The sequence below is a fragment of the Adiantum capillus-veneris genome, chromosome 16 (genome assembly GCF_014529385.1).
Source record: "Adiantum capillus-veneris isolate H3 chromosome 16, ASM1452938v2, whole genome shotgun sequence".
NCBI lineage: Eukaryota > Viridiplantae > Streptophyta > Polypodiopsida > Polypodiales > Pteridaceae > Adiantum > Adiantum capillus-veneris.
In genome coordinates, this window is record NC_140946.1 from 63,840,640 (window position 1) to 63,867,829 (window position 27,190).

Genomic DNA, 27,190 nt, shown 5'->3' on the forward strand with positions numbered 1-27,190 from the left:
GGCCACCATATTCCTGCGACGGTGATGACAATTTTTACCGTCTTATCGCCTGAAAAATGGCCTCCACTTATTCCGCCATGTGCGTGTTCTAGAATCAGTAGGTATTCACTCTCACTTGCATAGATTCTAAGTTGATTGTCCTTTCCTCGCTTATAGAGTTGTTCCCAATTAACTGAAAGTCATGAGCCTCCAGCTCTATAGCCCTTTTCCTTGCTTTTGTTATGTTTTCGGGAAACGTTCTTGTGGTTAAGAAATCAATGATATATTGACTCCATGCAGGTGCAATGTTTAATTGAAACAATGTCGCCTGATCCACTCGTCGTTTGGCACTACATATAGTACAATTGTTAACATAAGCATGTGTGTCTGCGTACATAGTTGGCCAATAAACCCCTGACTGTTTCAGTCTCTGGTATGTTTTCACTGTTGAACAATGAAATGCACAATCCTGGACATGTGCTACTTCAAGATAACACTCGAATTCCTCCGGATTTATACATAGTTGTAGAATTTGGTCCGATCCTAGATGATACAGCCGTCCTGCAATCAACTGGAAGTTTTTTGTTTGTCGAATTGTTTGTTGTTTGGATCTGTCTTCCGTGTTATCAAACCTACCTCCAAAGGAAAGAATGCCAACAATTTTCTGAGACCATTTGGGTATCATTTCAATATTGAAAAGATAAGCATCTGGTATGTCATCATCTACTCCTTCAGGAGCTTCCCCGTTGTGTATCCTTGAAAGATGATCCGCGCGTAGATGAGTTTTACCCTTTTTGACTACCACTGTGAAATCAAACTCTAGCAATATAATAAACCAGCGTACAATCCTCCCAGTATTGCATGGTTTATTTACCAGATACAAAAGAGCTTGATGATCTGTGAAGAACACAAATTTGTTTGGAAGCAAATAATGCCGAAATTTCTTTATAGCATAAATCATTCCTAACCCCTCTCTTTCGGTTGTTGTGTAGTTCTTTTCTGCACTATTTAACTGTCGGCTTGCATAACAAACTGGAAAATCCATTGTTCCGTCTCCAAGTTGAGTCAGAATACTCCCAATTGCGTATGCAGAAGCATCAATGTGAACATGGAATATCTTTTCCCAATTTGGTGCTTTAAGTACAGGTGCTGATACAAGGTTTTCCTTCAGCTTTTGGAATGAAGTTTCACACTCCTCAGTCCAGTCAAATTTGACTAGCAAACGATACAGAGGTTGTGCGATGACTGCATACATATATATGAATCTTCGATAATATCCGCGTTGTCCCATGAAGGATTGCACTTGTTTCGCATTAGTAGGCCTGGGCAGGTCTACTATGACTTTGATTTTGTCTAGGTCAGTGGTTATGCCATTTCTTGAGACTATGTGTCCTAAGATGCGGCCTTGCCTAACCATAAAAATTCACTTTTTCGAATTAAGACAGATTCGATATGTTCTGCATTTTTCAAATACCTTTTGCAAATGGTCAATATGTTCCTCTCGTAAAAGAGAGTGTACACAAAGATCATCCATGTATATTTCTAAGAATATTCTCAAGTATTCTTTGAACGCATGTGTCATTAAACTTTGAAAGGTAGCTGGGGCATTAGTCAAGCCAAAAGTCATAACTCGATATGCATATATTCCCCATTATGTGGCAAACACTGTTTTGTGTTGATCTTCTATTGCAATTGCGAGTTGGTTATACCCTGAAAACCCATCTAGAAAGAAATAAGCCCATTTTCCGGCCACCCTCTCAAGTACATGTTCTGTGATTGGCAAGGGATAATTATCCCTTATGGTGGCTGCATTTACCTTTTTGAGGTTTACACACACTCATAGTTTTCCGTTATTTTTGGGGACAACCACAATGGGTGACACCCAATCTGTATGTTCAATTTCATAGATGAATTCAACATCCATCAGCTTGTCAATCTCCTCTTTGATTCGTTTAGCAAATGTGTCATTATATGTATAAGGACGTTGTTTGCTAGGTTTGGCATCTGATTTCAAAGGAATTGTATGTTGGCATATCGATGGATCAACTCCTTTGAGGTCTTTGTAAGACCATGCAAACACATCTTTATACTTCTTGAGAAGTTGTGTTAGCCGTTCTTCTTCTTCAGGCTCTAAATCAGTTGCGATATAGACCGGCTGAGGCTCTTCACCTGGTTCAGCGAGGTCTATCCTTTTTGCATTTTCCAGCCCATTGTAAGATTCCTGGTTTGTTCTTTCCTTGACTGGTGGTGTCATTATGATTTTTTTGTTCTGGATGGTGAATTTTCGATAGTGTGATGGTACATTCATGTTTCCTTTTTCTGACTCCCCCTTACCATCACTATCTCCCTTAGTAGTCCATACCTCTCGTAAAGACCGTTTTAGTTCTTGGTATTTCTTTTTACGCTCCAATTATGTCCACTCTGGGTCTTTTGTTGTTTCTTGTTTTGATTTTTGAGATTTGTTTTTGTTTTAGCTTTCCGTACTTGTCTTATTTCCTCTCGCATTCCTTCCTTTCGAACTTTTGAGAATCTTCCTGATATTTGATCTTTTACACAATCCTCTGCTTTGACAAGCATTAGATAGTGAGTTTTATCTTTTATCCTGGGCATCAGGTTCTCTCTCGCTTTATTTTCTTCTCGTTTTCTCTTATAACGTTCCTGGTCTAGGGTGCTCATTGGCAAAATCATAAAACTTGATATTCTCTGTTTTCTTCCCATGCTCACTTGAGTTGTCTGAACATTCATTATCTGCATCGTTATTTATCTCCAGATGCTCAGAGGAGTTATAAAATTCTTCTTGTTCTGGTGGTTCTAGAAACTCATCTTCTCCTGGTATAAGGCTTGCCATGTAATAGGGTAGCACATCATTTGTCGTTGGACTATCTGTAATGGTACAGACATCCAATGTTGCTAGTATGTGTTCCCATTCCAGAGGTTCCAAGGCATCTTCAAGAAAAGGTTCCGGAATATAATCCTTGTCCTCAATAGCTCTGTCTAAGACGCATTCCTCTATTTTTAAGCTCCCACAATGTGAAGCTCCGCACATCCATAGCTCTTTTTGTTGCCCTAACCATGCTTGGAGTTCCGATCCTTCCACTGTAGCTGAATCAAACTCTTCCACTGGTGTCTGGTTCACATCCTTGTAACTATGGTCTTTTAGGTGTATTTTGGTTGTTGTCTCACCATGTCTGAGGTATATGTGGTCGAAACCCCAATCCTGGACCATCTTTAATTGTCGCATGAATGGTCTTTCCAAGATGATCTCATAATTGTTCTTTTTGTCAAAATCGACTATTGCAAATGTATGCTCATACTCGATTCCGCATGAGGTGACAATCACTTTTTCTAAGAGTCCTAGAGGCTTCTCCATGAACCCATCTGCTAATTGCAAATTCATTCTGGTAGCTCTCAAAGCTGGTTTTCCAGATTTCCTTGGTGGCGATAGCGACTCCTGCTCCACTGTCAAGAATAGCTTTGGAAACTACTCCTTGGAATTCTACTGGTAGCGTCGTGTTTCCATCTTCTCCCTCGCAATACTCTCCAACCTTGTTTAAAGGTACTGGCCTAGTGTTTAGTTGAGGCTTGTCCAATTCTCTGATCCCTTCCTGAAGCTTTGAGGTGGGGTCTTTCACTCCAAATTTTTCTAGGCATTTGCCTAATGTGGTCCACATGTTTGGTCGTAACCTTAGGAGTTCGGCTAATGTGATTGTGCATGCCATCGGGGTGGACAATAACTCAATCAACCCTTGTGAATCCATCACTCTGTTAGAAGAAAGTCTTTGGGATGGGATTGCTCTCACCTTAGACTTGACTTCATACTCTCCTAGGTAAGAGGGTAGAGTTTTCAGCGAGTCTGGTTGGCTGTGCCCCGAACTAATTGACCCCTGGTCTCCCCCTTGTGAATGTATCTCAAAGTTCATTTGTGATCTTGCCTCAAATTCTTCAATAGGAGGTAAGATCTCATTTTTCTCTTTTCTCGTGATATTTATGTGGTAACTCACCTTGTTAGCTTCGTTGGCCTCACGGATTTGCTTCCACAGATAATCTAGACCGTTACAATCCTTACCCATTTCTGCCAATGTTTTAGGCTGGAACCCATCACTTACCTTATCTGCGTATTTGGCACTATGATAGGCTCTCCCCTAGACTCATAAACATTTGTGAGTCTTTCCTTCGTTTCTACTTGTTCCTCTAAAGTTGGTTTGATAGGTGTTGGAGCTGGTACTTCATGCCAATTTTCAGGTTTACCAAGCGGATTTTCTATCAAAGATTGAGCTGTTTCAATCATCTTTCTACACATTTCCAACCTCTGTTTTTCTATTTCAGCATATGGATAAGTCATCCATCTTTGCTCTTGGGTTTGGTTCTTTTTGAGTCTGGCTTTGTAAGCTTTTAAAATTGCATCTAACTTCTCATTTACCTTGTCTGCCAGTACTAATCCTCCTGATCCTGCACTTTTGGGTTCTGCTATTTCCTTGGGTGCTATGGTTGCCGCAGTGTGTGAGCTTAGGCTAGCTAAATTCTCTAACCGCTCTAATCTATCCTTTGTGTGTTTTAACTCCTCGGATAGAGCCGTTTGCTCTCGTTCTCTCTTGGCTTTCGTACGCGCTTTTCTAGCTTTTCAAGTGCTTCTCTAATTTTTCGTTTCTGAACTTGGGGCATCGGTTTTTGGCTCTTCAATTATGGGTTCGTTCGTCATTATTTGAGCTTGGGCTCGCGTCACTGCCTGAATATGTATGATTGTCTCATTTTCTGACCCCCCACTGGAAGGCACTGCTTTCAACACGTTCAAGGTAGTTTTTGCTCCTTTGCTCGGGTTCTTAGGGAAATCAGGAATCAAATAAGTAATTCCACACTCGGTGCAATATGCATTGACTCTAATGATTTCATCATGAGGATAGTCTCTTAGCCAATGGTCTCCACCACACTCAGGGTCCTTTATGTTGTTGAGGTGCTCCTTGAGCTCCTCTTTGTTGGTATGCATGTCTCTGCCCGCCCATGCCTCCGTTGGCTATGAACAACAATGTTCGTTCATCCAAGCTATATCTTCCTTCTCCTGTTGCCTGCACAGCTGTTGGTGGTCCTGCACCTCCTATCATGCTCCATGGTTATGGTGTTGAGGGTTCTTCCGGTGGATAATAGACAGGATTTACAGCATATCCATTGGGATCTTCATAATATGCATGCATAGGCACCAAAGCCTTCTCTTCTGATTCGGTTACTGTTGGTGTGTATCTTATGCCCACCACTGGTCGTAATCCTGGTAGGGGTGGTTGTTGCCCCAACACTGGTTGTGGTCTTTCTACACCTACAAGTCCTGGTAGATTGCCTACTTGATACCTAGGCATCGGTGGAATTTGAGGAGAAGCTACCTAAGCTTGGGGAGCGTAAGGTCTCTCTCTCACATATCCCTTGTTATAGTAACATTCTTCCGTCCCATGATTTGTCCATTTTTGTTCAATAGCACACCACTTGGGCTGTTTAACCTGGGGTTTGGCGCACAAGTTAATCTTTTTTAGCACTTCCTCTACAACCTGCTCTTGGTTTACAGCTACTTCTCCTTTTGGTGCCGTCTTAGAAGACTTGCTTCCACTTTGTTGTGAGGATGAATCATCATCAAGATCCTTGAACTCACCCTCTTTGTAGACCGCAATCGTCTACAAGGTAAAGAACCTCCTTAGTTAACTAATTTAACGTCGTGCTCCTCTTCATATGTAAGTCCTTCTTGAGATCTGCATTCCTTAGTCCTTGGATAAATATAAGCATAAGCCTGGACTAAGTTGGCACTTCTTCCATAGGGCAGAACTTAACATATCTTTTTAGTCGTAGGGCTGCCTTTCGCACAGATTCCCCATCTTTCTGTTTGAATTTATGGATTTGTGAGACTGTATTATGAGCTATCCCTCTTTGTGAGAATTCCTCGATAAACTCGTCAAACACCTCCTCCATAGACTCAAAGTCTCTATGCTCCGCAGAGTCAAACCAAGTAGCAGCTTCATGCTCTAGGGTTAGTCCAAACCCTGCAAATTGGGTAGGGAAGTCTAACACCTCTTCCGCTCTAATTATAGGCACAAAGGCTGCTACATGATCTCTAGGATCCCTGTTTCCTGTGTATTTCTTGTTTACCCATTTTTGCACTTGAGAAGGTCTAATTCTACGATGGTCTACAAATCTCATCATTGGATCTCCACGTCCTAGTTGATATACCTCTTCTGGTCTTCTGTAGTAAGCTGGTTCCTCTCCCAATGGTGCTCCTAAGCCGTAATTTCTAACAGTTCTTGCCAGAGATGGTTCATCTCTTTGAACTCGTTCTATGGGTGGTCTTCTAGGCTCTGTTGACCCTTAAGTCTTTGGCTTACTCTCTCCTTGATACTGTGAATAGAGTGGTGGTTCTTGTAAATCCCTTAGCCCTCGTGTGGCTTGGTAACCATCTCGGTTTTGGTCTTGTCATAATAATCAATATCTAATTCTCCTAAATGATTTTCTCATATTAAACTGATCATTTAATGTGGGGAGGTGCCAGGGGAGAAAAAGCTAGAATATTGGTTAAGCTAGTAGACCGGCCACAGTAGGGATCCAAAGGAGGGAAAATAGGGATCCAAAGGGGGGGCCATCTGCAAAAGAGCCATGTGCAACAATGGGCTAAAAAGACCCTAAGGTTTAGCCCATTAAGACTTCCAAAATGCTAAGGTTCCAAAATTCAAAGGTTGTGTCCAAAGGTCAACCCTAGGGAAAATTGGATGCTTTGTGTGTGCCCTAAAAGTCTTTGCACATCCCTACATGGGAGGGGGCGAGCCCTAAAGGTAGGGGATGAGAGAGAAAGCCACACACACACACACACACACACAGGCTCCCTTTACACAAAGGGAATGAGGGACACATGTCAGCTCCCTAGGCCAGATGCCCACAAGGTGTGCCCAATTTCTATTGGATGACCCTTGAAGTGGACCAATGAGAATTAAGCTAGAGTAAATTTAGTTTAATTAATTTAAAAACATTTAATAAAAGAAACCAATGATAATTAAGTCTCCTAGAAGACTATTGGGCAGTCTCCCAAGGGGTCCAATGAGCATTCAGGAGCCCAATGGCTTGCCTGATTCCTATTGGCCAGGAGGCAAAGGGGTCCAATGAGAGTTTAGTTTAATTATTTAATTACCTAAAGCTCTCACAAAAGGGGAAAGGGGACACATGTCAGAAGGCTATCACTTATGCTGCTTAACACCCATTGGCTTGACTTGGGGAGGGCCAATGAGGCAAAAGCCAGACCAAATTAGCAACAAGGGCTCGCCCAAGAGAGAGGGGGGGCTGATTTTTGCTTGGCATTGACACACACACTCACACTTGACCATGTGTGAAGAAAGAATACTCTATCTCCTCCCAAGCTTTAATGGAGAGCTCATCACCTACTCCAAGCTTGTGAGATAGAAGCCTACATCAACACTCTCTTGGCATGTGGATGCAAATCCAACCAAGAGCCAAGCTTCAATGCATGCTCATCTTCTCTACCAAGCTAATTACTAAGCTAAGCTATGCTAATATGAGTGATTATGTGAGGAGATGTACATCTTTATCGTAAGATACTCCTTCTTCCTCTCAATCTACTCTCATACCCTGCTAGCTCTCACCATCTTCGAAGGTGTGTGAGGTCTTGGGTCTGAGAACGGGTAATTCAAGTTGTGTTTGATTAAGTGTTTTGCTTAGTGCATGAAGTTTCCATCTTCATTGCACTAGCTAGTCTTGAAGGAACACAAAGAATTGTATTGTACAATGTCTCTCTTGAAGGGAGAAACCATAATACAAAGCCTTTGGGAGGGGGGACCGGCTCCATGAAAATCCGGTCCTCAACTGTTGTCAATAGCTTAATTGCTCTCTCTTTTGAAAGTATTGTCGATGCTATCTAACTAGGTGTTATGATTTTTGTTGCTCTCTCCACCCAAGCACTCTTGTAATTCTCATTAGGAATCTACTCTAATGAAATGCCCACTACGTTCATGCTAATTTCCGCTACACATAAGTTATTAGGCCATTAAATGTTACATTGGTATCAGAGCTCAAGGTTTCTCTTTTCTTGCTCAAGAAGGGAGGTCCTCAAGCTAGCTACAAATGGTTGGTATCACCGTCGAGAGCTATGGTCTTAATAGTGGAGTCCTACGGGGCTTGCCTTCGGCTTAACCACTATTGAGCTATTAGAAGCTTGACAGGAGCCGGTGCTGTTTTGGTGTCGAAAGACCCTCTCTTCTATTCCTTGCAATTAATGGTATTCGAGCCGCGGGTACAGTAGCTTGAGTGCTTTTTCTAAAGGGGTAAAGAGGAGTAGCAACTAGGGCTTAAAGTGCCAAAGTACACCTAAAAAGTTTACACCTAAAAGTTGTTAGAATGGTTGACAATAGTAAAGAGAGTGAAATTAATGTTGATAACTTTGATTTTGCTCATGAGCAAGCTACTAATGATGCTTCAATGCTTGTTAACTATCTTGTTTCTAGGCTTCAACAAGCCATGGGCAATCCATCTCTCCAAAGTGAAGTGCAACGGCAGCTTCGTGCTCACGTGATTCTTCAAGCTAATCACCATGACGAGAGAACACCTAGGAAGCCTCCTTGTGAGACTACCAAAAGAGGTCTCTCTCCCATTCGGGAAGAAGAAGAGGATCCTTATGAAGGGCTCAAGAATTTACTTCTTGATGATGCATCTCCTTCCCAAAGGAGAACTCAAGAGCCTCTACCGAAGGAACGAGAAAGAAGCGAGTCTCCCGCCACCTCGGCGGAGATGGCTCCATGAAGACGGTGCGCTAAACGCTCTCCATCACCACCAAAGCGGAGAAGACCATCGTATTCTTCTCCTCACCATAATTCAAAGAGGGATGATAAAAAGCAAGAGAAGAAAAATGCAAGAAAGAGGACACCCTCTTCTCCATCTTCTTCATCCTCTTCCTCTTATGAAAGCTATGGTGAAGACGACAAAGATCAAGACAAGAAAAAGGCGAGAAAGAGGTCACCCTCTTCTCCACCTTCTTCAAATTCTTCACCTTCTGAAGGAAGTGATGGTGCAACTTTTGAACCATCAAAAAGAAGAGGCCATAGGAAATCCTATGCCGCATGGAAGAGGTCGTCCAAGCTGAAGAAATTCAAAGAGGGAGGGAAGAGCATCTCTTTCCTTACCTATGATGGTACCTTTGGTGCTACGGACAAAGTCTTAGCCTTTATCCAGCAATTCGATGCGGCGTTTGGAGATGAGGGCTTCATGGAGTCCTCTAAGCTACGCCATGTAGCTATGCACTTTCAAAAGTCCGCCAGACAATGGTGGTCTAGCCTACGAGCCAACGGTGAAGCTCCACGAACATGGAAAGCTTTAAGAGCTTCCATTATGAAGCAGTTTTTGGCCACCGATGCCAAAGACAAAGTACTCACCGAATGGCGAAGCTTAAAGCTCTCTCCCAATGAATCTATCCACAAATATGTAGACAAGTTTTGGGACCTACAACTCAAAGCCACTGTCTTCAAAAAGTTGGATTTTGGAGAGCAAAAGCAACAATTTTGTGCGGGCTTAACCGAAGAAATGGAGGAGTATGTCAACTCCCAAAGACCCCGTACCATATCGGCGGTAATACACCACACTATGGTCGCCTCTCGAATCAATTTCCAAATGGGGGCAAAAAGAAATAATAAGCCTCCGGAAAACAAGGGTTCCAATGAGCCTAAGGGGAAGGACAATGTCCAAAAGTCTCCTAAGGGCAACTCCAACAAAGCTAAAGAGAAGGGAGTTTACAAAGGTAAGAATAAACTCTCTCCTGAAGAGCTTGAGCGTTATCGTAAGGATAACCGGTGTTTCAAGTGCGGCGAACAAGGGCATGCGTACCGCGCTTGTCCCCAAAAGAACAACCGCCAAGATCCTCCTAGAGCTTCCTTGGTTGAAATCCAAGAGGAGGAACTCACCAAACTCACCACAAAGGATCTCCTCTATGCCATGCTTGGGGAAAGGTAAGAGAACATGATTCTTTTATTCTCTTTTACCCTGGTTCTACTCACAATTTTATATCTATGGAGTTAGCCACCTAGCTAGGCATACAATCCTACGAGATGGGAGATGTCCTACCCGCAGACAGTGCCTTCAAGGGGCAAGAAGCTTCAGTCACTCCCTTAATTGGGAAATTGAGGCTTCATGTCCAAGGCTATGTGGACAAAGAGGACTTCTTTATCTCTCCTCTCAAGCATGAGGATGTAATCCTAGGGGCACCATGGTTTGACCGCCTGCCTACCGATGTTAAATTTCTTGAAAGGAGAATCTCCTTTAAGTTCAGGGAAAAATACATGTATATAGATGCTAAGGAAATGGGTAACACCATCCCCATTGTACATACACCAGCTTTCAACAAGTCAATAAAGAGCTCTATTTCCGTGTACATGATTTTTGTTAAAGACTCTCAAAATGAACCTAATGCTTTAGCAAAAGAAAATAAAAGCAACCAAAAGGAATTAGAGTTATCCAATTTTCTCAAGGGGTTTCAAGATGTTTTTATTGACGACATCCCTTGTGAGCTACCTCCTAAACGAGGTAATGATGACCATGCAATTGAACTTCTTCCAGGAAGTTCACCGCCCAATAAACCTCCTTATAGAGTTTCTCAAGCTCAACAAGAGGAGATTATGCGGCAAGTGCATGAGTTAGTTGAGAAGGGTATGGTTAGGCCAAGCTCATCTCCATTTTGCTCACCTGTGCTATTAGTGCAAAAGAAAGACGGCACATATCGTATGTGTGTGGACTATAGAGCACTAAATAGGATCACTATCAAGAATAGGTTTCCCGTTCCACGGGTAGAAGACCTATTTGATAAGCTACAAGGATCGACCTACTTCAGTAGGGTTGACCTTAAAAGTGGCTATCATCAAATAAGGATAGTTGATCAAGACATTGTAAAGACCGCATTTCGTACTACATTTGGTCTTTACGAATACATTGTCATGCCTTTTGGCTTGACCAATGCACCAGCCACATTCAACCGCTTGATGGAGAAGCTGTTTAGGCCTCATCGAACCTTCACTGGAGTGTTCTTTGATGATATTATCATCTACTCTAATTCATTGGAGGAACACAAGCAACACCTCCAGGTAATATTTCAAGTTTTAAGAGAGAATAAACTTTATGTTAATCGAAAGAAAAGTGAATTTTTCTTGCAAGAGATTCAGTATTTAGGTCACATTATCTCTCAAGATGGCATCCAAATGGATCCATCCAAGTTAGAGGTAATAAAAGGATGGCCTAAACCAAGGAATCTTCATGAATTAAGAAGCTTCATAGGTATGTGTGCATACTATAGATGCTTCATAGAAAAGTTCTCACAAATTGCGGGACCATTACATGACCTAACAAAGAAAAGCGTTAGGTATGCATGGTCTGCTAAGGAGAACAATGCTTTCGAAAAGCTTAAAGAAAAGCTTATCTCTCAACCTCTGCTTACACTACCGGATCTCTCAAAACCATTTGAGGTCCAATGCGATGCTTGTGGTGATTGCCTTGGAGCTGTTTTGCTCCAAGAAGGGCACGCCATAGGCTATGAGAGTCGAAGGCTCGACCCTGTTGAGCAAGCTCTAGGCATATACGAAAAGGAACTCCTTGCAGTTCTACATGCCTTAGACTCATGGAAGCACTATTGATTGGGGACTCCTTTCATTTTGCGAACGGATCACCAAAGTCTTAAGTACTTCATGACGCAGACCAAGCTCTCCGACAAACAAATGAGGTGGGCAAATTTCCTTTCGCAATTTCATTTTCATATTGCTCACATTGCTGGCAAGCATAATCAAGTAGCTGATGCACTCTCAAGACGGCCGAGAGTGAATGCGGTTTCCATAGCAACTCACAATGATCTATCTTCAATGATAGATGAGTATGCTATTGATCCCGATTTTAGAGATGTGATTTCAGCCCTTGCATTAGGGAAGAAAGAAGAACCATTTACTTTACAAGATGGTTATCTTCTCTATGGCAATAGACTATGCGTTACTAACTCACTACGTGAGAAAGTAATGTATGAATCTCATGCTCCACCATATGCGGGGCATAGAGGGATTCAGTCTACCTTAAAAGGAATTGAAACATATTTCTATTGGCCTACCATGAAAGTGAGCATACAAGAGTATGTTTCCAAATGTGTGGTATGCCAAAATACAAAATTTGATAGAGGGAAGCAACCTGGATTGCTTCAACCCTTGCCAATCCCTAATTCACCATGGGAGAGCATATCCATGGATTTTATCTTTGGATTGCCTAAGTCTATCCATGGGAATACGGGAATATGGACGATAGTAGACAGGTTCAGTAAACAAGCTCATTTTATACCTGTCAAAAAGACTATCAAAGCCCATCAAATGGCAACTCTCTTCATTTCACAAATTTTCAAATACCATGGCTTGCCAATGTCCATAGTGTCGGATAGAGATCCTAGAATGACCGGTAATTTCTGGAAGGTCTCTTTGAGAATTTAGGGACAAGGCTAAATTTCTCTTCGGCCTATCATCCACAAACAGATGGCCAAAGTGAAATAGCTAACCTAACCATTCTCGATCTACTAAAAGCCTATGTAATGGAAGTAGATCAAAGATCCCAATGGGAGAAGTACTTACCCCTAGTGGAGTATGCTTACAATAACACTGTACATACTTCCACGGGAAAAGCACCTTTCGAGGTAATGGAGGGAAGACCAAAAAGTCCCTTGCTACTTAAGGTACATGGGAAGATCTTCGCTGCAGATGAGTATAGCCGAGACCTACAAGAATCTTTCCAAAAGATTAAGGATGCTATCTCTATCTCACAGCAAAGGCAAAAGGCTGCTGCTGACAAGCACAGAAGAGCCCAAGCCTTTAAAGAAAACGATTGGGTCTTGTTAAAGTTTCCCAAGGCTCGATTAAGGCACACGACGGGCAAGAATCCTACGGGCCACCAAAAGTACTATGCTAAACTAGCAAAAAGGTATTATGGTCCCTTCAAGATTCTTAGGCCAATCAATGACATGGCCTATCAACTTAAGTTGCCCAATCATTGGCTCATACACAATGCTTTTCATGTGAGCGTATTAAAGCCTTACAAAGGAGAGCCACCTCAAGAACCAACTATTGAAGGCCCACCGGAGATCGAGGACCAAGAGGAGGTGCTGCAGCCCGAGTCCATTCTCCGACATGAAGACAAGGTATTAAGAGGTGGTAAGACTATCCGACGATATCTTATTAAGTTTAAGAATTATCCTTTTGAAGATGCTAGATGGATGCAAGGCATACAATTAAAGGATAACCTAAACCTTGTCAATGCTTACAATGCTTCTCAAGAGTAAGCAAATGTACAAAATGTTAAAAATAAACAAAATTTTTGTCTTATAAGACTCTCTTTTTCTTTATTTGTGCACAAAAATAAAGTAGTATGCATGCTTAGATCAAGTTTGTGGAGACGACGTCTCCCAAACACCAAGTAGAGCTTGTCACTCTACTATGGAAGACTGATAGGACTGATGTGCAAACATGCTTGCGGTAGCCTCAGGCTCTCAAGCGCCAAATGGACTAGTCATCCATTATGGAATGATGTCGTAGGGTAACATAGGGATCCTCTACCCGCTAAGAAAAGGACTCATGAATATGCTTTATCTTCTCTACACCATAGTCGAGGACGACTATGATTTCAAGAGAGAGGTAATGTCATAATAATCAATATCTAATTCTCCTAAATGATTTTCTCATATTAAACTGATCATTTAATGTGGGGAGGTGCCAGGGGAGAAAAAGCTAGAATATTGGTTAAGCTAGCAGACCGGCCACAGTAGGGATCCAAAGGAGGGAAAATAGGGATCCAAAGGGGGGGCCATCTGCAAAAGAGCCATGTGCAACAATGGGCTAAAAAGACCCTAAGGTTTAGCCCATTAAGACTTCCAAAATGCTAAGGTTCCAAAATTCAAAGGTTGTGTCCAAAGGTCAACCCTAGGGAAAATTGGATGCTTTGTGTGTGCCCTAAAAGTCTTTGCACATCCCTACATGGGAGGGGGCGAGCCCTAAAGGTAGTGGATGAGAGAGAAAGCCACACACACACACACAGGCTCCCTTTACACAAAGGGAATGAGGGACACATGTCAGCTCCCTAGGCCAGATGCCCACAAGGTGTGCCCAATTTCTATTGGATGACCCTTGAAGTGGACCAATGAGAATTAAGCTAGAGTAAATCTAGTTTAATTAATTTAAAAACATTTAATAAAAGAAACCAATGAGAATTAAGTCTCCTAGAAGACTATTGGGCAGTCTCCCAAGGGGTCCAATGAGCATTCAGGAGCCCAATGGCTTGCCTGATTCCTATTGGCTAGGAGGCAAAGGGGTCCAATGAGAGTTTAGTTTAATTATTTAATTACCTAAAGCTCTCACAAAAGGGGAAAGGGGACACATGTCAGAAGGCTATCACTTATGCTGCTTAACACCCATTGGCTTGACTTGGGGAGGGCCAATGAGGCAAAAGCCAGACCAAATTAGCAACAAGGGCTCGCCCAAGAGAGAGGGGGGGCTGATTTTTGCTTGGCATTGACACACACACTCACACTTGACCATGTGTGAAGAAAGAATACTCTATCTCCTCCCAAGCTTTAATGGAGAGCCCATCACCTACTCCAAGCTTGTGAGAAAGAAGCCTACATCAACACTCTCTTGGCATGTGGATGCAAATCCAACCAAGAGCCAAGCTTCAATGCATGCTCATCTTCTCTACCAAGCTAATTACTAAGCTAAGCTATGCTAATATGAGTGATTATGTGAGGAGATGTACATCTTTATCGTAAGATACTCCTTCTTCCTCTCAATCTACTCTCATACCCTGCTAGCTCTCACCATCTTCGAAGGTGTGTGAGGTCTTGGGTCTGAGAACGGGTAATTCAAGTTGTGTTTGATTAAGTGTTTTGCTTAGTGCATGAAGTTTCCATCTTCATTGCACTAGCTAGTCTTGAAGGAACACAAAGAATTGTATTGTACAATGTCTCTCTTGAAGGGAGAAACCATAATACAAAGCCTTTTGGAGGGGGGACCGGCTCCATGAAAATCTAGTCCTCAACTGTTGTCAATAGCTTAATTGCTCTCTCTTTTGAAAGTATTGTCGATGCTATCTAACTAGGTGTTATGCTTTTTGTTGCTCTCTCCACCCAAGCACTCTTGTAATTCTCATTAGGAATATACTCTAATGAAATGCCCACTATGTTCATGCTAATTTCCGCTACACATAAGTTATTAGGCCATTAAATGTTACACGGTCTTGTTGTAATGTTGCAGTCTGTCGAAGCCATGCCTGCAATGATGGCTGGGTTGCTGGTTGGTTTTGGTTGTTGAATGTCTGCGGTCGGGTAGAATGTGAGGCCGCGTCATACTCCTCTGAAAAGGGATTTGTCGACTTGCTAGGGGTGTAGGTGGCCCTTGGCACTTCATCGGGGGCATATGTTGATGCTCTTGGAACTGTTGCCTTTTCTACCTCCTCTGGAAGAATACGTTGGTATTCTTGCCCGTACCTATCAACAAAAATGATATCCTTCCCCATAGCAATTTCATAAGAGAATAAGTAAAGAACCTTGTCTTTGCTTAACTCGGTTGGGTATGGTTCTTTGCAATGAAAGTAAGAGACTATTCCCTCGCTCTCATGTTTGTAAATTCCCACATTCTCATTATAAGTTGAAACCCCAGTTGTTTTCTTATCATACATAAAAAGCACTCTAGGCCGATAAATGTTTGGAGGCGGTTCTTGAGTTTTTGAAACAATTTTCCCCTTCGCCGCGTTGTCTCCATATATGTTGTAATCCTCACGGTTACTAACTATCAGATAGTGGTTCCCCTTTTCGTCTCGGAATCTATCTCCATCATCATAGACTCGAATTATCTCCAGTCTCTGAGCCGGCCTTTCTTCAATACAAATACACTTGCGTCCTCGAGTCAGAATAAACTAGGGCTCCCCTCGAGTTTGTTCCTTCTAAGAAGATCACAGTGAACTTGGAATCATTCAAAGGATTTAGGGAGGTGCTTCCTCCTGGCATTTGTCCGTCATAGGTGAAACCTCCTGGCTATTGACTACCCATCATGAAGAAGAATTTGTCTGATGAAGTGTTAGTATCACTACCCTCCTCAATAATCGGTGCTAGTGGATCTAGCCTTGCTTGAGTTACACTTCCCTCGGTGGACACTAAGCTGTAAAGAATGAGGATGCAAGAGAGCTACACAAGACAAGCACAAAGCACACAGAGATGGAAAGCTTCTTCTTCTTCTTCACAGAAAAGAGAGTACAAAATGACTAAGTGCTAAAGCTGAAAAGTAGCACATATGTACATGCGGTCACTAAGTGTGAACTCGCTAGAAGCGTACTAGGCTGGCACTATAAGTGTAGTCCAGCTGTAGAATCACTGGCAGAGATTCTCTGTGTTGGTCACCTAACGCGCCAGTGAGTAAATGCCGTAAGCGGCCAAGACCCGTAGTGGATGCCAGCTCAAGGTGTAGAGCTCGACATCTCAACATAAGCTACCTTGGTCACATGCCACCTTTTGGTCTCTAAAAATGTATCTTCCTGATCTTAAATTCATCAAACTTAGCAATGCAATTTATCACAAATCCAAACACTCACCTGGCAAAGGATCGGTTTCCGCACAACTTCTTGCTTTGCTGCTGAATATACCTGTACACAAGCGTTTAATTTCGGCAATCGAATTATAGAATTTAACCGCTAGAGGTGATCTTAGTAATGATTGGTATAGCTGGAGAGTTAACCTCAACCACTACTGTATTTTATACACTGCTGATGTTCTAGATTAGGTCTACTAATCTGGAACTGTAATTCCCTCGGATAGGTTGGTCAATTCACATGAAAAGTCTGAATTCAGTCTTTGCTCCGTCAAAAGGTCAAACAAGGTCCAAATTCACTTGGAAAGAAGTTCTGGAACCCTTAAGTCAAATGGAACCTCACTGTATGACCTCAGTCTACTTTTCTCTTCACTAAGCCCCAGTAGACATCCTACACGTAGGATGTCTCCTGCTCTGTTTTGCCTGGATTTTTTGCATTGTGGATTTCCCTTGATGTTTTGAGTCCACAGCTGTTTTTACTTTTTGATTTGGACACCTATAAGCTGGTCAATGGATCAAAATTTTTTTCTGACAGCTTGATGTTGTTCTTGATCAATCTAATCAACTCCAATTTGGACCAAAATTGACTAGGAGGCTTGCCTCAGGCTATACAACACCCTGCTATGCCTACAGTCAGTATCTGGCTTCAATTTCTTGCTTTAGACATTCTACGCGTAGCATGTCTCCTTGCTCAAAATGGCTTCAATGGCAAAGCACAGACTCTCCTTTAGATACTGATCACTTTGGTATGCTCAAATCTGAGTTTGGAGTGCAAAATCACACAGATGACATCCTACGCGTAGTATGTCTTTTTGGTCTTTTTGACCCCAGACTTGACCCACAACTTCCCCTTGATGTCAGCAACCCAGTGGTATGCTTAGATTTTGGTTTGGATTTCAAAAGTCCCCAATTTTAGCTGTTCTAGCCTTTTTCAGTCAAAAGTGCTAAAGTCTGCTTAGAACCCAATTTTCTCACCCAAATGAGATGAAACCTCTCTCAGTCACTCAATATATCATGCAGATCATGCTCATGCAGCCATCCTATGGTTTTGGTCTTAAAATAATGCCTTGGCACAGTTTGGATAGGATGTTTGGCAATTTCTGTCTATTCGGCCTTATCCTGTCTATTCGGCCTTATCCTGTCAAGATATGGTCAAATTTCCACTTTCCAGGTGAAAATAGGGTAAAACCTACCTTCTAAACACACTGGTCAATTCAAAATTCCAAAATTCCCACAAGATTAGCCTGTAGACATCCTATGCGTAGGATGTCTCCTGGCTTAAAATTAAATTTTTTCCTGACAGAAATGCTTCTGATGCTCTGCAGCTCTATCAGAAACACTCACAATAACTTTTAGACTTCACTTCAGCTTTCAAACACACTTTTGCGTCTTTTACAACCTTGTGATGAATCTAACAAGAAAATATACATGCATGAAGTGCTCTAGATCTTGAATCATGATGTCCTACTTACTCTACTCCTACTCCTCGTGTGAAATGGTGATAATGGTGTTTTGGTTGCTTCCTGGCCTCTCCGGACTCTCAAGCTCTCCTCTCACCGCTTCTACCATTCTCCTACTCTCTACACCACAACTCAACTAAAACTACCTAAGTCTACCTAAGTCGAAGGATCTAGGCCAAACACACGCTCCCTAGACTCCCTCTAAGACCTAGAGAGTCCTCCACCCTCTGATCCTATCTAAATGTAAAACGAGACTCTTGGCAAGCCAAAGAATCCCTATCCTCAAGGACTAGTCTCGATCACCTACCTAGGGTTTTCGTCCTCAACAACGGCGCCAATGTTGGCGAGATACGCTGCGACGGACGTCAGCACAGCTAGAACTCACCTAACAAGATTTGTCAGCTAAGGAAAAAGCTCGACCCGCAGGCACGTGGAAGCAAGCATAGGGTGTCAACCTACACTCGACCGACTCCTAACTAATTCCTACAGAGGTCTCTACCCAATACTAAGCTACAGCCTTCAGGTGTGCATAAGAGGAAACTTCCTACAACTCTTTCTAGAGCCGAATACCCATCAAACAATCTCGAAACACCACAGAACTTGAAGGAGACCCTACTAACACCAATAGGTCGCTCTTCCTAAGGTCTATGAACCAAAATCCCAACCCAAAACACCTGGTGCAAAATCACGTAGGATGTCTGGCCGAAATTTGCAGGTCGTCGTTTCCCATATCTAAAGTGCCTAATGTGTAGCTCTACTCAATGCGAACGCGTGGATATGCTGAAATGAGAAATCGGACAATGTATGCTCACCGAATCACCAAATGAAGCTCGTAGATGGAGCTCGCAGAACCGGACCGTACGTGCGCAATGTAGGTATTGGCGCGTAGCTCTCGTCGGGGGCAACATGCTGCACTTCTCCGCACTTGATTCCGACCTTCGGTGCACGCGTAGCGCCAAGATGAAGCTCTCACTCTCTCTCGTACACAGTACGCTCACTCACAGACTTCAAACTTTTTTAAAATGACAAAAGGTTTTTCATTAAGGTCAAAAAGTGGTATAAATACCTTACAAATCTCAAACCCTAATGTTCCAATTTAACCATCTACTCAATCTAAGTGTCAAAATTTGGATACAATCTGGAAACTTCTGTAAGCCCTAATATTTACAAAGCTGAAATGTCGGGTTTTCTCAATAAATGAATAATTACAAAAATAATAATCTGCCGAGCAATCATTTTTCGTAGGGTGTGTCCAGCTTCTAACAAAATATCACCACCAAAGAGCTTGGTACTGTGATGTTCTTAATTGGACAAAACCCGCCAAAAGCAGAGCTACAGGGGATGATCAATGAAGTGGATGCGGGTGGCAATGAAACGATCCATTTTCACGAGTTCTTGAATCTAATGGGCTGCAAGATGAAGGACACTGACTCTGAGGAGGAGTTGAAAGAAGCATTCAAGGTTTTTGATACGGAGAAGAATGGGTTTATTTTTGTGGCAAAGCTTCTCCATGTGATCAAAAATCTGGGAGAGAAGTTGACAAATGAAGAGGTTGAAGAAATGATTTGAGCGGCAAATGTTGATGGTGATAGGTAGGTGAATTGCGACAAATTTGTGAGGATGATGCTCTCAAAGTAGTGCTGATGACAAGTGAAAACTTTAAATGATGCTAAAATCAAACCTCAGTGTTGCTTTGGAGTGGGCATCATTCTTCTCGTTGTTATAATCCACCATCATATAGAGGAGCGGTGGTTTAATTGTTTGTACACTCAGATATGACATTTATTCATTGTTGCTTGGTTGTATTTAGAAAGAGAGAGAGAGAGAGAGAGAGAGAGAGAGAGAGAGAGAGAGAGAGAGAGAGAGAGAGAGAGAGAGAGAGAGAGAGAGAGAGAGAGAGAGGTTAAGAAGAGCATGCCCATTGGGTATATTGAAGCTCACAGTACAGCTTGTTCTAGGGGAAAGGAATAAGGACACAAAATTTGATGAGATTCTAGGTAAGAACTTGGTACGCACGTGCACACACACACACACACAGAGCAAGAGAGAGACCCTATATCTTGAGCCTAGCATGCCATGAGCAGGTTAAATTTAGTTACCCTTGTCCACTGTCTGTCTAAGAAACCATTGATCCCAGTTGGCGGACAACTTTTAGATTGGGCCTACTAATTTGCCTCCACTAGCGTCAAAGCTCCAAAGCTATGTTGTGGCTCTCTTTCTCTCTCTCTCTCTCTCTCGCTCTCTCTCTCTCTCTCTCTCTCTCTCTCTCTCTCTCTCTCTCTCTCTCTCTCTCTCTCTCTCTCTCTCTCTCTCTCTCTCTCTCTCTTTGCCCCAAGTTCTATGGAAAACACAGATAGAGGCAAAGCATGTAGCGGGGGGGGGGGGGGGGGGGGGGGCAGTAACATTTGTAGCAAGCAAGGACAAGTTGGCACATTGTAGCCAATGCAAACCCAAAGACTAGTGGAGACAAAGGCTAAGCGGTGCGGGCAACCACTAGCGTGCAAAGAGGCAACGATGATGTGTGCAACAAATATGGAATGAAGAAGAGCAAGCCCTAGCGTCTCTCTCTCTCTCTCTCTCTCTCTCTCTCTCTCTCTCTCTCTCTCTCTCTCTCTCTCTCTCTCTCTCTCTATCTCCCCCAAGTTCTTCTAAGAATATTCCTAAACCCATTCACCCTTGGCTATCATCGTTTGTCCAAGTCATCACAAGGTGGCTTGGTGTGCAACCATGCACGTTACATCACCCCTACTGCTCAAAACCTCTCACTGTCTTTGCATCACTAGCCTTTTGGCCATGGCTATGGTGGAAACTATCAACATGGCCACTCACAAGGTCTGTCACCACCACATCGAGTATCGGGGCTTATGAAGAATGCAATCCATGCAAATATCCTACGAACATGGGATGTTAGAGTAACATGTGGTGGAGAAGCTTTAAAGGAAATTAAGCTCGAGTTTCTATGGATGAGAAGTGTCCATCAATTAAGGTGGATGTCACACCTGGGCAAGGACGACGGACCGGCTATGTCAAGGTGGAGGACCATAAGAAAAATCAAAATTTTTCCTCCAACACATGTTAAGACATCGTAAACTCCTTTGCTAGAGGGGTAGCCTTAACCTCTCAACCAACTTCTCAAGGCTAACCAACTATGAAATGCATCATAGGATGATGTGATGGAAATTGATATTTGACAATCATCATAAAAAATGGAATCTTGACAACCTCTGCAGCCACACTTTGTTGCTAAAATGAGCAGCTTGTATTTGAAGGCTTGATATGACAACAAATGTTTTGGCCCCAAACAAAGAAATAATAGGGTGGGTGCCTGGGTGACCCGAACCTAACGGGGGGATCAATAAAAGTGTAATCATGGATATGCTCTTTCATTTTCCTTGCTCAAGGTGACAAAAGAAAGGAATATTCTTTTGAGAGACAATGAAGGTGTCATCCCAACAAAGGTCTGCCAAGATAGAATTCTTTTGCCTCTCTTTGCTATAAGTTCCATGTCTTCTAGTGATGCTTTCCTTCCTAACCATAATGCACTAGCACTTAGACTCACTAGAGGCATCATCTAGAATATGGAGAGTTGATCAACCAAATACTATTGTCTCCATAGTGTGGACGACATTTGTAGAAGTGAGTGAGATTTCTACAATGGAAATTTCTTTGGTTGTGCTAACATGTTAATTTGTTTATTCCTTCTCACTCAACTTGTGGCTTCTATATAGGTTTTCTTAGGAGAGGCTATGATGTTGAATCAAGTCCAAACTTCTATTAGCGGTGGCAAGTCTACATAAGCTTCTTGAGGTTTGATTGGATTAGTTTGCTCGATTTTTTATTTGCTCAAAAAATCTCGCTCGCTCTTTGGAATTCCTCACATAGAAAGCATTGTGTATGAGCCAATGACTGGGCAACTCGAGTTGATAGGCCATCTCATTGATTGGTCTAAGAATTTGGAAGGGACCATAGTACCTTTTTGCTAACTTAGCATAATACTTTTGGTGTCCCATGGGATTCTTGCTCGTTGTGTGCCTTAATCGAGCCTTGAGAAATTTAAGCAAGACCCAATCATTTTTGTTTAAATGTTTGAGCTCTTTTGTGCTTATTAGTAGCAGCCTTTTGTCTTTGTTGTGAGATAGAGATAGCATCCTTAATCTTTTGGAAGATTCTTGTAGGTCTCGGCTATACTCATTTGCAGCGAAGATCTTCCCATGTACCTTAAGTAGCCGGGGACTTTTGGACCTTCCCTCAATTACCTCAGAAGGTGCTTTTCCGGTGGAGGTATGTATAGTGTTATTGTAGGCATACTCCGCTAACGGTAAGTACTTCTCCCATTGGGACCTTTGATCTACTTCCGATACATAGGCTTTTAGTAGATAAAAAATTGTTAGGTTAGCTATTTCACTTTGGCCATCCGTTTGCGGGTGATAGGCCAAAAAGAAGTTTAGCCTTATCCCTAAATTCTCAAAGAGACCATTCCAAAAATTACTGGTCATTCTAGGATCTCTATTTGAAAATATGGACATTGGCAAGCCATGGTACTTGAAGATTTGTGATATAAAGAGGGTTTCCATTTGATGGGCTTTGATAGTCTTTTTGACAGGTATGAAATGTGCTTGTTTGCTATACCTGTCTACTATCGTCCATATTCCTATATTCCCATGGATAGAATTGAGTAATCCAAAGATAAAATCCATGGATATGCTCTCCCATGGTGAATTAGGAATTGGCAAAGTTTGAAGCAATCTAGGTTGCTTCCCTCTATCAAACTTCGTCTTTTGGCATACCACACATTTTGAAACATACTCTTGTATGTTTTCTTTCATGGTAGGCCAACAGAAATAGGTTTCTATCCCTTTTAGGGTAGACTGAATCCCTCGATGTCCTGCATAAGGAGGAGCGTGAGATTCATACATTACTTTCTCATGTAGTGAGTTAGTAACACATAGTCTATTGCCATAGAGAAGATAACCATCTTGTAGGGTAAATGGTTCTTTTTTCTTTCCTAGTGCAAGGGCTGAAATCACATCTCTAAAATCGGGATCAATAGCGCACTCATCTATCATAGAAGATAGATCATTGTGAGTTGCTATGGAAACCGCATTCACTCTGGGTCGTCTTGAGAGTGCATCAACTACTTGATTATGCTTGCCAGCAATGTGAGCAATATGAAAATGAAATTGCGAATGAAAATTTTCCCACCTCATTTGTTTGTTGAAGAGCTTGGTCTGTGTCATGAAGTGCTTAAGGCTTTGGTGATCCATCCGCAGAATGAAATGAGTCCCCAATAAATAGTGCTTCCATGAGTCTAGGGCATGTAGGACTGCGAGGAGTTCCTTTTCATATATGCCTAGAGCTTGCTCAACAGGGTCGAGCCTTCAACTTTCATAGGCTATGGCGTGCCCTTCTTGGAGCAAAACAGCTCCAAGACACCACAAGGGTCGCATTGGACCTCAAATGGCTTTGAGAGATCCGACAGTGTAAGCACAGGTTGAGAGATAAACATTTCTTTAAGCTTTTCGAAAGCATTGTTCTCCTTGGCAGACCATGTATACCTAACATTTTTCTTTGTTAGGTCATGTAATGGTCCCGTGATTTGTGAGAACTTTTCTATGAAGCGTCTATAGTATGCACACATACCTATAAAGCTTCTTAGTTCATGTAGATTTCTTGGATTAGGTCATCCTTTTATTACCTCTAACTTTGATGGGTCCATTTGGATGCCATCTTGAGAGATAATGTGACCTAAATACTGAATCTCTTGTAAGAAAAACTCACTTTTCTTTCGATTAATATAAAGTTTATTCTCTTCTAGGACTTGAAATATCACCTAGAGGTGTTGCTTATATTCATCTAGTAAGTTAGACTAGATGATTATATCATCAAAGAACACTCCAATAAAGGTTCGGTGAGGCCTGAATAGCTTCTCCATCAAGCGATTAATTGTGGATGGTGCATTGGTCAAGCCAAAGGCATGACAATGTACTCGTAAAGACCAAACGTGGTATGAAATGCGGTCTTTACAATGTCTTGATCAACTATCCTTATTTGATGGTAGCCACTTTTTAGTTCAATCCTACTGAAGTAGGTTGACCCTTGTAGCTTATCAAATAGGTCTTCTACCCGTGGAACGGGAAACCTATTTTTGATAGTGATCCTATTTAGTGCTCTATAGTCCACATATGATATGTGTCGTCTTTCTTTTGCACTAATAAAACCGTTGAACAAAATGGAGATGAGCTAGGCCTAACCATGCCCTTCTCAACTAACTCATGCACTTGCCGCATGGCATAGAGGAGATCCTTTGTGGTGAGCATCCTCTTCTTGGATTTCGACCAAGGTAGCTCTAGGAGGTTCATTTCATGTATTCTTGTGGGGACAAGCACGATAAGCATGCCCTTGCTCCCCCCACTTGAAACAACAGTTATCTTTACGATAACGCTCTAGCTCTTCAGGAGAGAGTTTATTTTTTTCTTTATAAACTCCCTTCTCCGTAGCTTTGTTGTTGTTGGCTTTGCCTTTAGGAGACTTTTGGACATTGTCCTTCCCCTTAGGCTCGTTACCGTCCTTGTTTTTCATGGGCTTAGAATTTCTCTTAGCCCCTTGTTGAAAACTGATTTGTGAAGCCACCATGGTATGGTGTATGACCGCAGATATAGTGCGTGGCCTTTGGGAGTTGACATACTCCACCATATCTTCAGTTAAACCCGCACAAAATTGCTGTTTTTGCTCTCTAAAATCCATCTCTTTAAAGACAGTGGCTTTGAGATGTAAGTCCCAAAACTTGTCTACGTATTTGCGGAAAGATTTGTAGGGAGAGAGCTTCAAGCTTCGCCATTCGGTGAGTACTTTGTATTTGGCATCGGCAGCCAAAAACTGCTTCATGATGGAAGCTCTTAAAGCTTTCCATGTTCGTGGAGCTTCATCGTTTGCCCGTAGGCTAGACCACCATTACCTGGCGGACTTTTGAAAATGCATAGCTACATGGTGTAGCTTAGAGGACTCCGTGAAGCCCTCATCTCCAAACGCCGCATCGAATTGTTGGATGAAGGCCAAGACTTTGTCCGTAGCACCAAAGGTGCCATTGTAGGTAAGGAAAGAGATGTTCTTTCCTCCCTCTTTGAACTTTTTGAGCTTGGACGACCTCTTCCACGCGGCATAGGATTTCCTATGGCCTCTTCTTTTAGGTGGTTCAAAATTTGCACCATCAATTTCTTCAGAAGAGGAAGAGTATGAGGAGGACGGAGAAGAGGGTGACCTCTTTCTTGCCTTTTTCTTCCCTTGTTCCTCCTTGTCTGCACCATCACTTTCTTCAGAAGAGGAAGAGAGAAGTTGGAGAAGAGGGCGACCTCTTTCTCGCGTATTTCTTCTCTTGCTTTCTCTCGTCCCTCTTTGAATTACAGTGTAGAAAAGTGTGCGATGGTCTTCTCTGTTTAGGGGGTGTTGGAGAGCGTTTTGCCCGCCGTCTTCGTGGGGCCATCTCCGCCGAGGTGGCAAGAGACTCACTTCTTTCTCGTCCTTTCGGTGGGGCTCTACCGTTGAAACTTGAGTTCTCCTTTGGGAAGGAGATGCGTTGTCAAGTAGTAGATTTTTGAGCCCTTCGTACGGATCCTCTTCTTTTTCCCTTATTGGAGAGAGACCTGTTTTGGAAGTCTCACAAGGAGGCTTCCTAGGTACTCTCTCTTCTTGGTGGGGAGTTTGGAGAATCCCATGAGTACGTAGTTGCCGTTGCACTTCACCTTGGAGGGATGGATTGCCCATGGCTTGTTGAAGCCTAGTAACAAGGTAATTGACAAGCATAGGGGCATCATTAGTAGCCTGTTCATTAGCAAAATCAAAGCTATCAACATTAATTTCACTCTCTTTACTATTGTCAACCATTCTAACAAATTTTAGGTGTAAAATCTTTAAGTGTACTTTTGGCACTTCAAGCCCTAGTTGCTACTCCTCTTAACCCTTTAGAAAAACACTCAAGCTCATGTACCCGTGGCTCGAATATCATAAATTGCAAGGAATAGAAGAGAGGGTCTTTCACCACCAAAACAATACCGGCTCCTGTCAAGCTTCTAATAGCTCAATAGTGGTTAAGCCGTAGGCAAGCCCAGTAGGACTCCGCTATTAAGACCATAGCTCTCGACGGTGATGCCCCGTTATCGGCACGAAGCAGGCGCACTGCAAGGCTAAAATACTATTCTACTTACTCAATTGCAATTAATAATACCAACCATTTATAGTTAGCTTGAGGACCTCTCTTCTTGAGCAAGAAAAGAGAAACCTTGTGCTCTGATACCAATGTAACATTAAATGGTCTAGTAACTTGCGTGTAGTGGAAAATAACATAGACATAGTGATCATTTTATTAAGAATAGATTCCTAATGAGCATAGCAAGAGTGCTTGGATTTGGAGAGCAAAAAAAGCATAACACCTAGTTAGATAGGCATGAAAAATACTTCAAAAAGAGAGAGAAATTTAGCTATTGACAACAATTAAGGACCGGATTTACATGGAGCCGGTCCCCCCCCCCTCCAAAAGGCTTTGTATTATAGGTTTCCCCCATCAAGGGAGACATTTTACAATACAATACTTTGTGTTCCTTCAATAACTTGCTGGTGCAATGAAGATGGAAGCTTCAAGCACCAAGCTTACACTTGAAAACACAACATCAATGCCCTCACGGTTTTAGACCCAAGACCTCACACACCTTCGAAGATGGTGAGAGCTAGTGGGGTATGAGAGTAGATCTAGAGGAAGAAGAAGTATTCTTATGAGAAAGAAGTATGTCTCCTCACATAATCACTCTTGATAGCTTAGCATAGCTTAGTAATTAGAATGGTAGAGGAGATGCACATGCATTGGAGCTTGGATTTTGGTTGGATTTTCATCACAAAGACAAGAGTTGTTGGTGTAGGCCTCCCTTTCACAAGCTTGGAGTACATGATGAGCTTTCCATTAAAGCTTGAGAAGGAGATCATAGTCTTCTTTACTTCACACATGAGCTTGTGTGAGTGTGTGTGTGTGTGTGTGTGTGTGTGTGTGTGTGTGTGTGTGTGTGTGTGTGTGATAAAGCCTTGCAAAAATCAGCCCCCTCTCTCTCTTGGTCGACCCCTCTAGCTATTTTCTCTTGCTGGCCCCTC

General features: G+C 42.4%; 1 protein-coding gene across 1 annotated transcript; it reads left to right on the forward strand.

Moving 5' to 3' along the window:
- The first annotated feature begins 19,351 nt into the window (after nt 1-19,351).
- Nucleotides 19,352-19,693, forward strand: LOC147439173 (calmodulin-2/4-like). Its single transcript, XM_086484263.1, is given in 1 exon segment — nt 19,352-19,693. A coding segment is annotated over 1 exon segment (342 nt).
- Nucleotides 19,694-27,190: the final 7,497 nt, after the last annotated feature.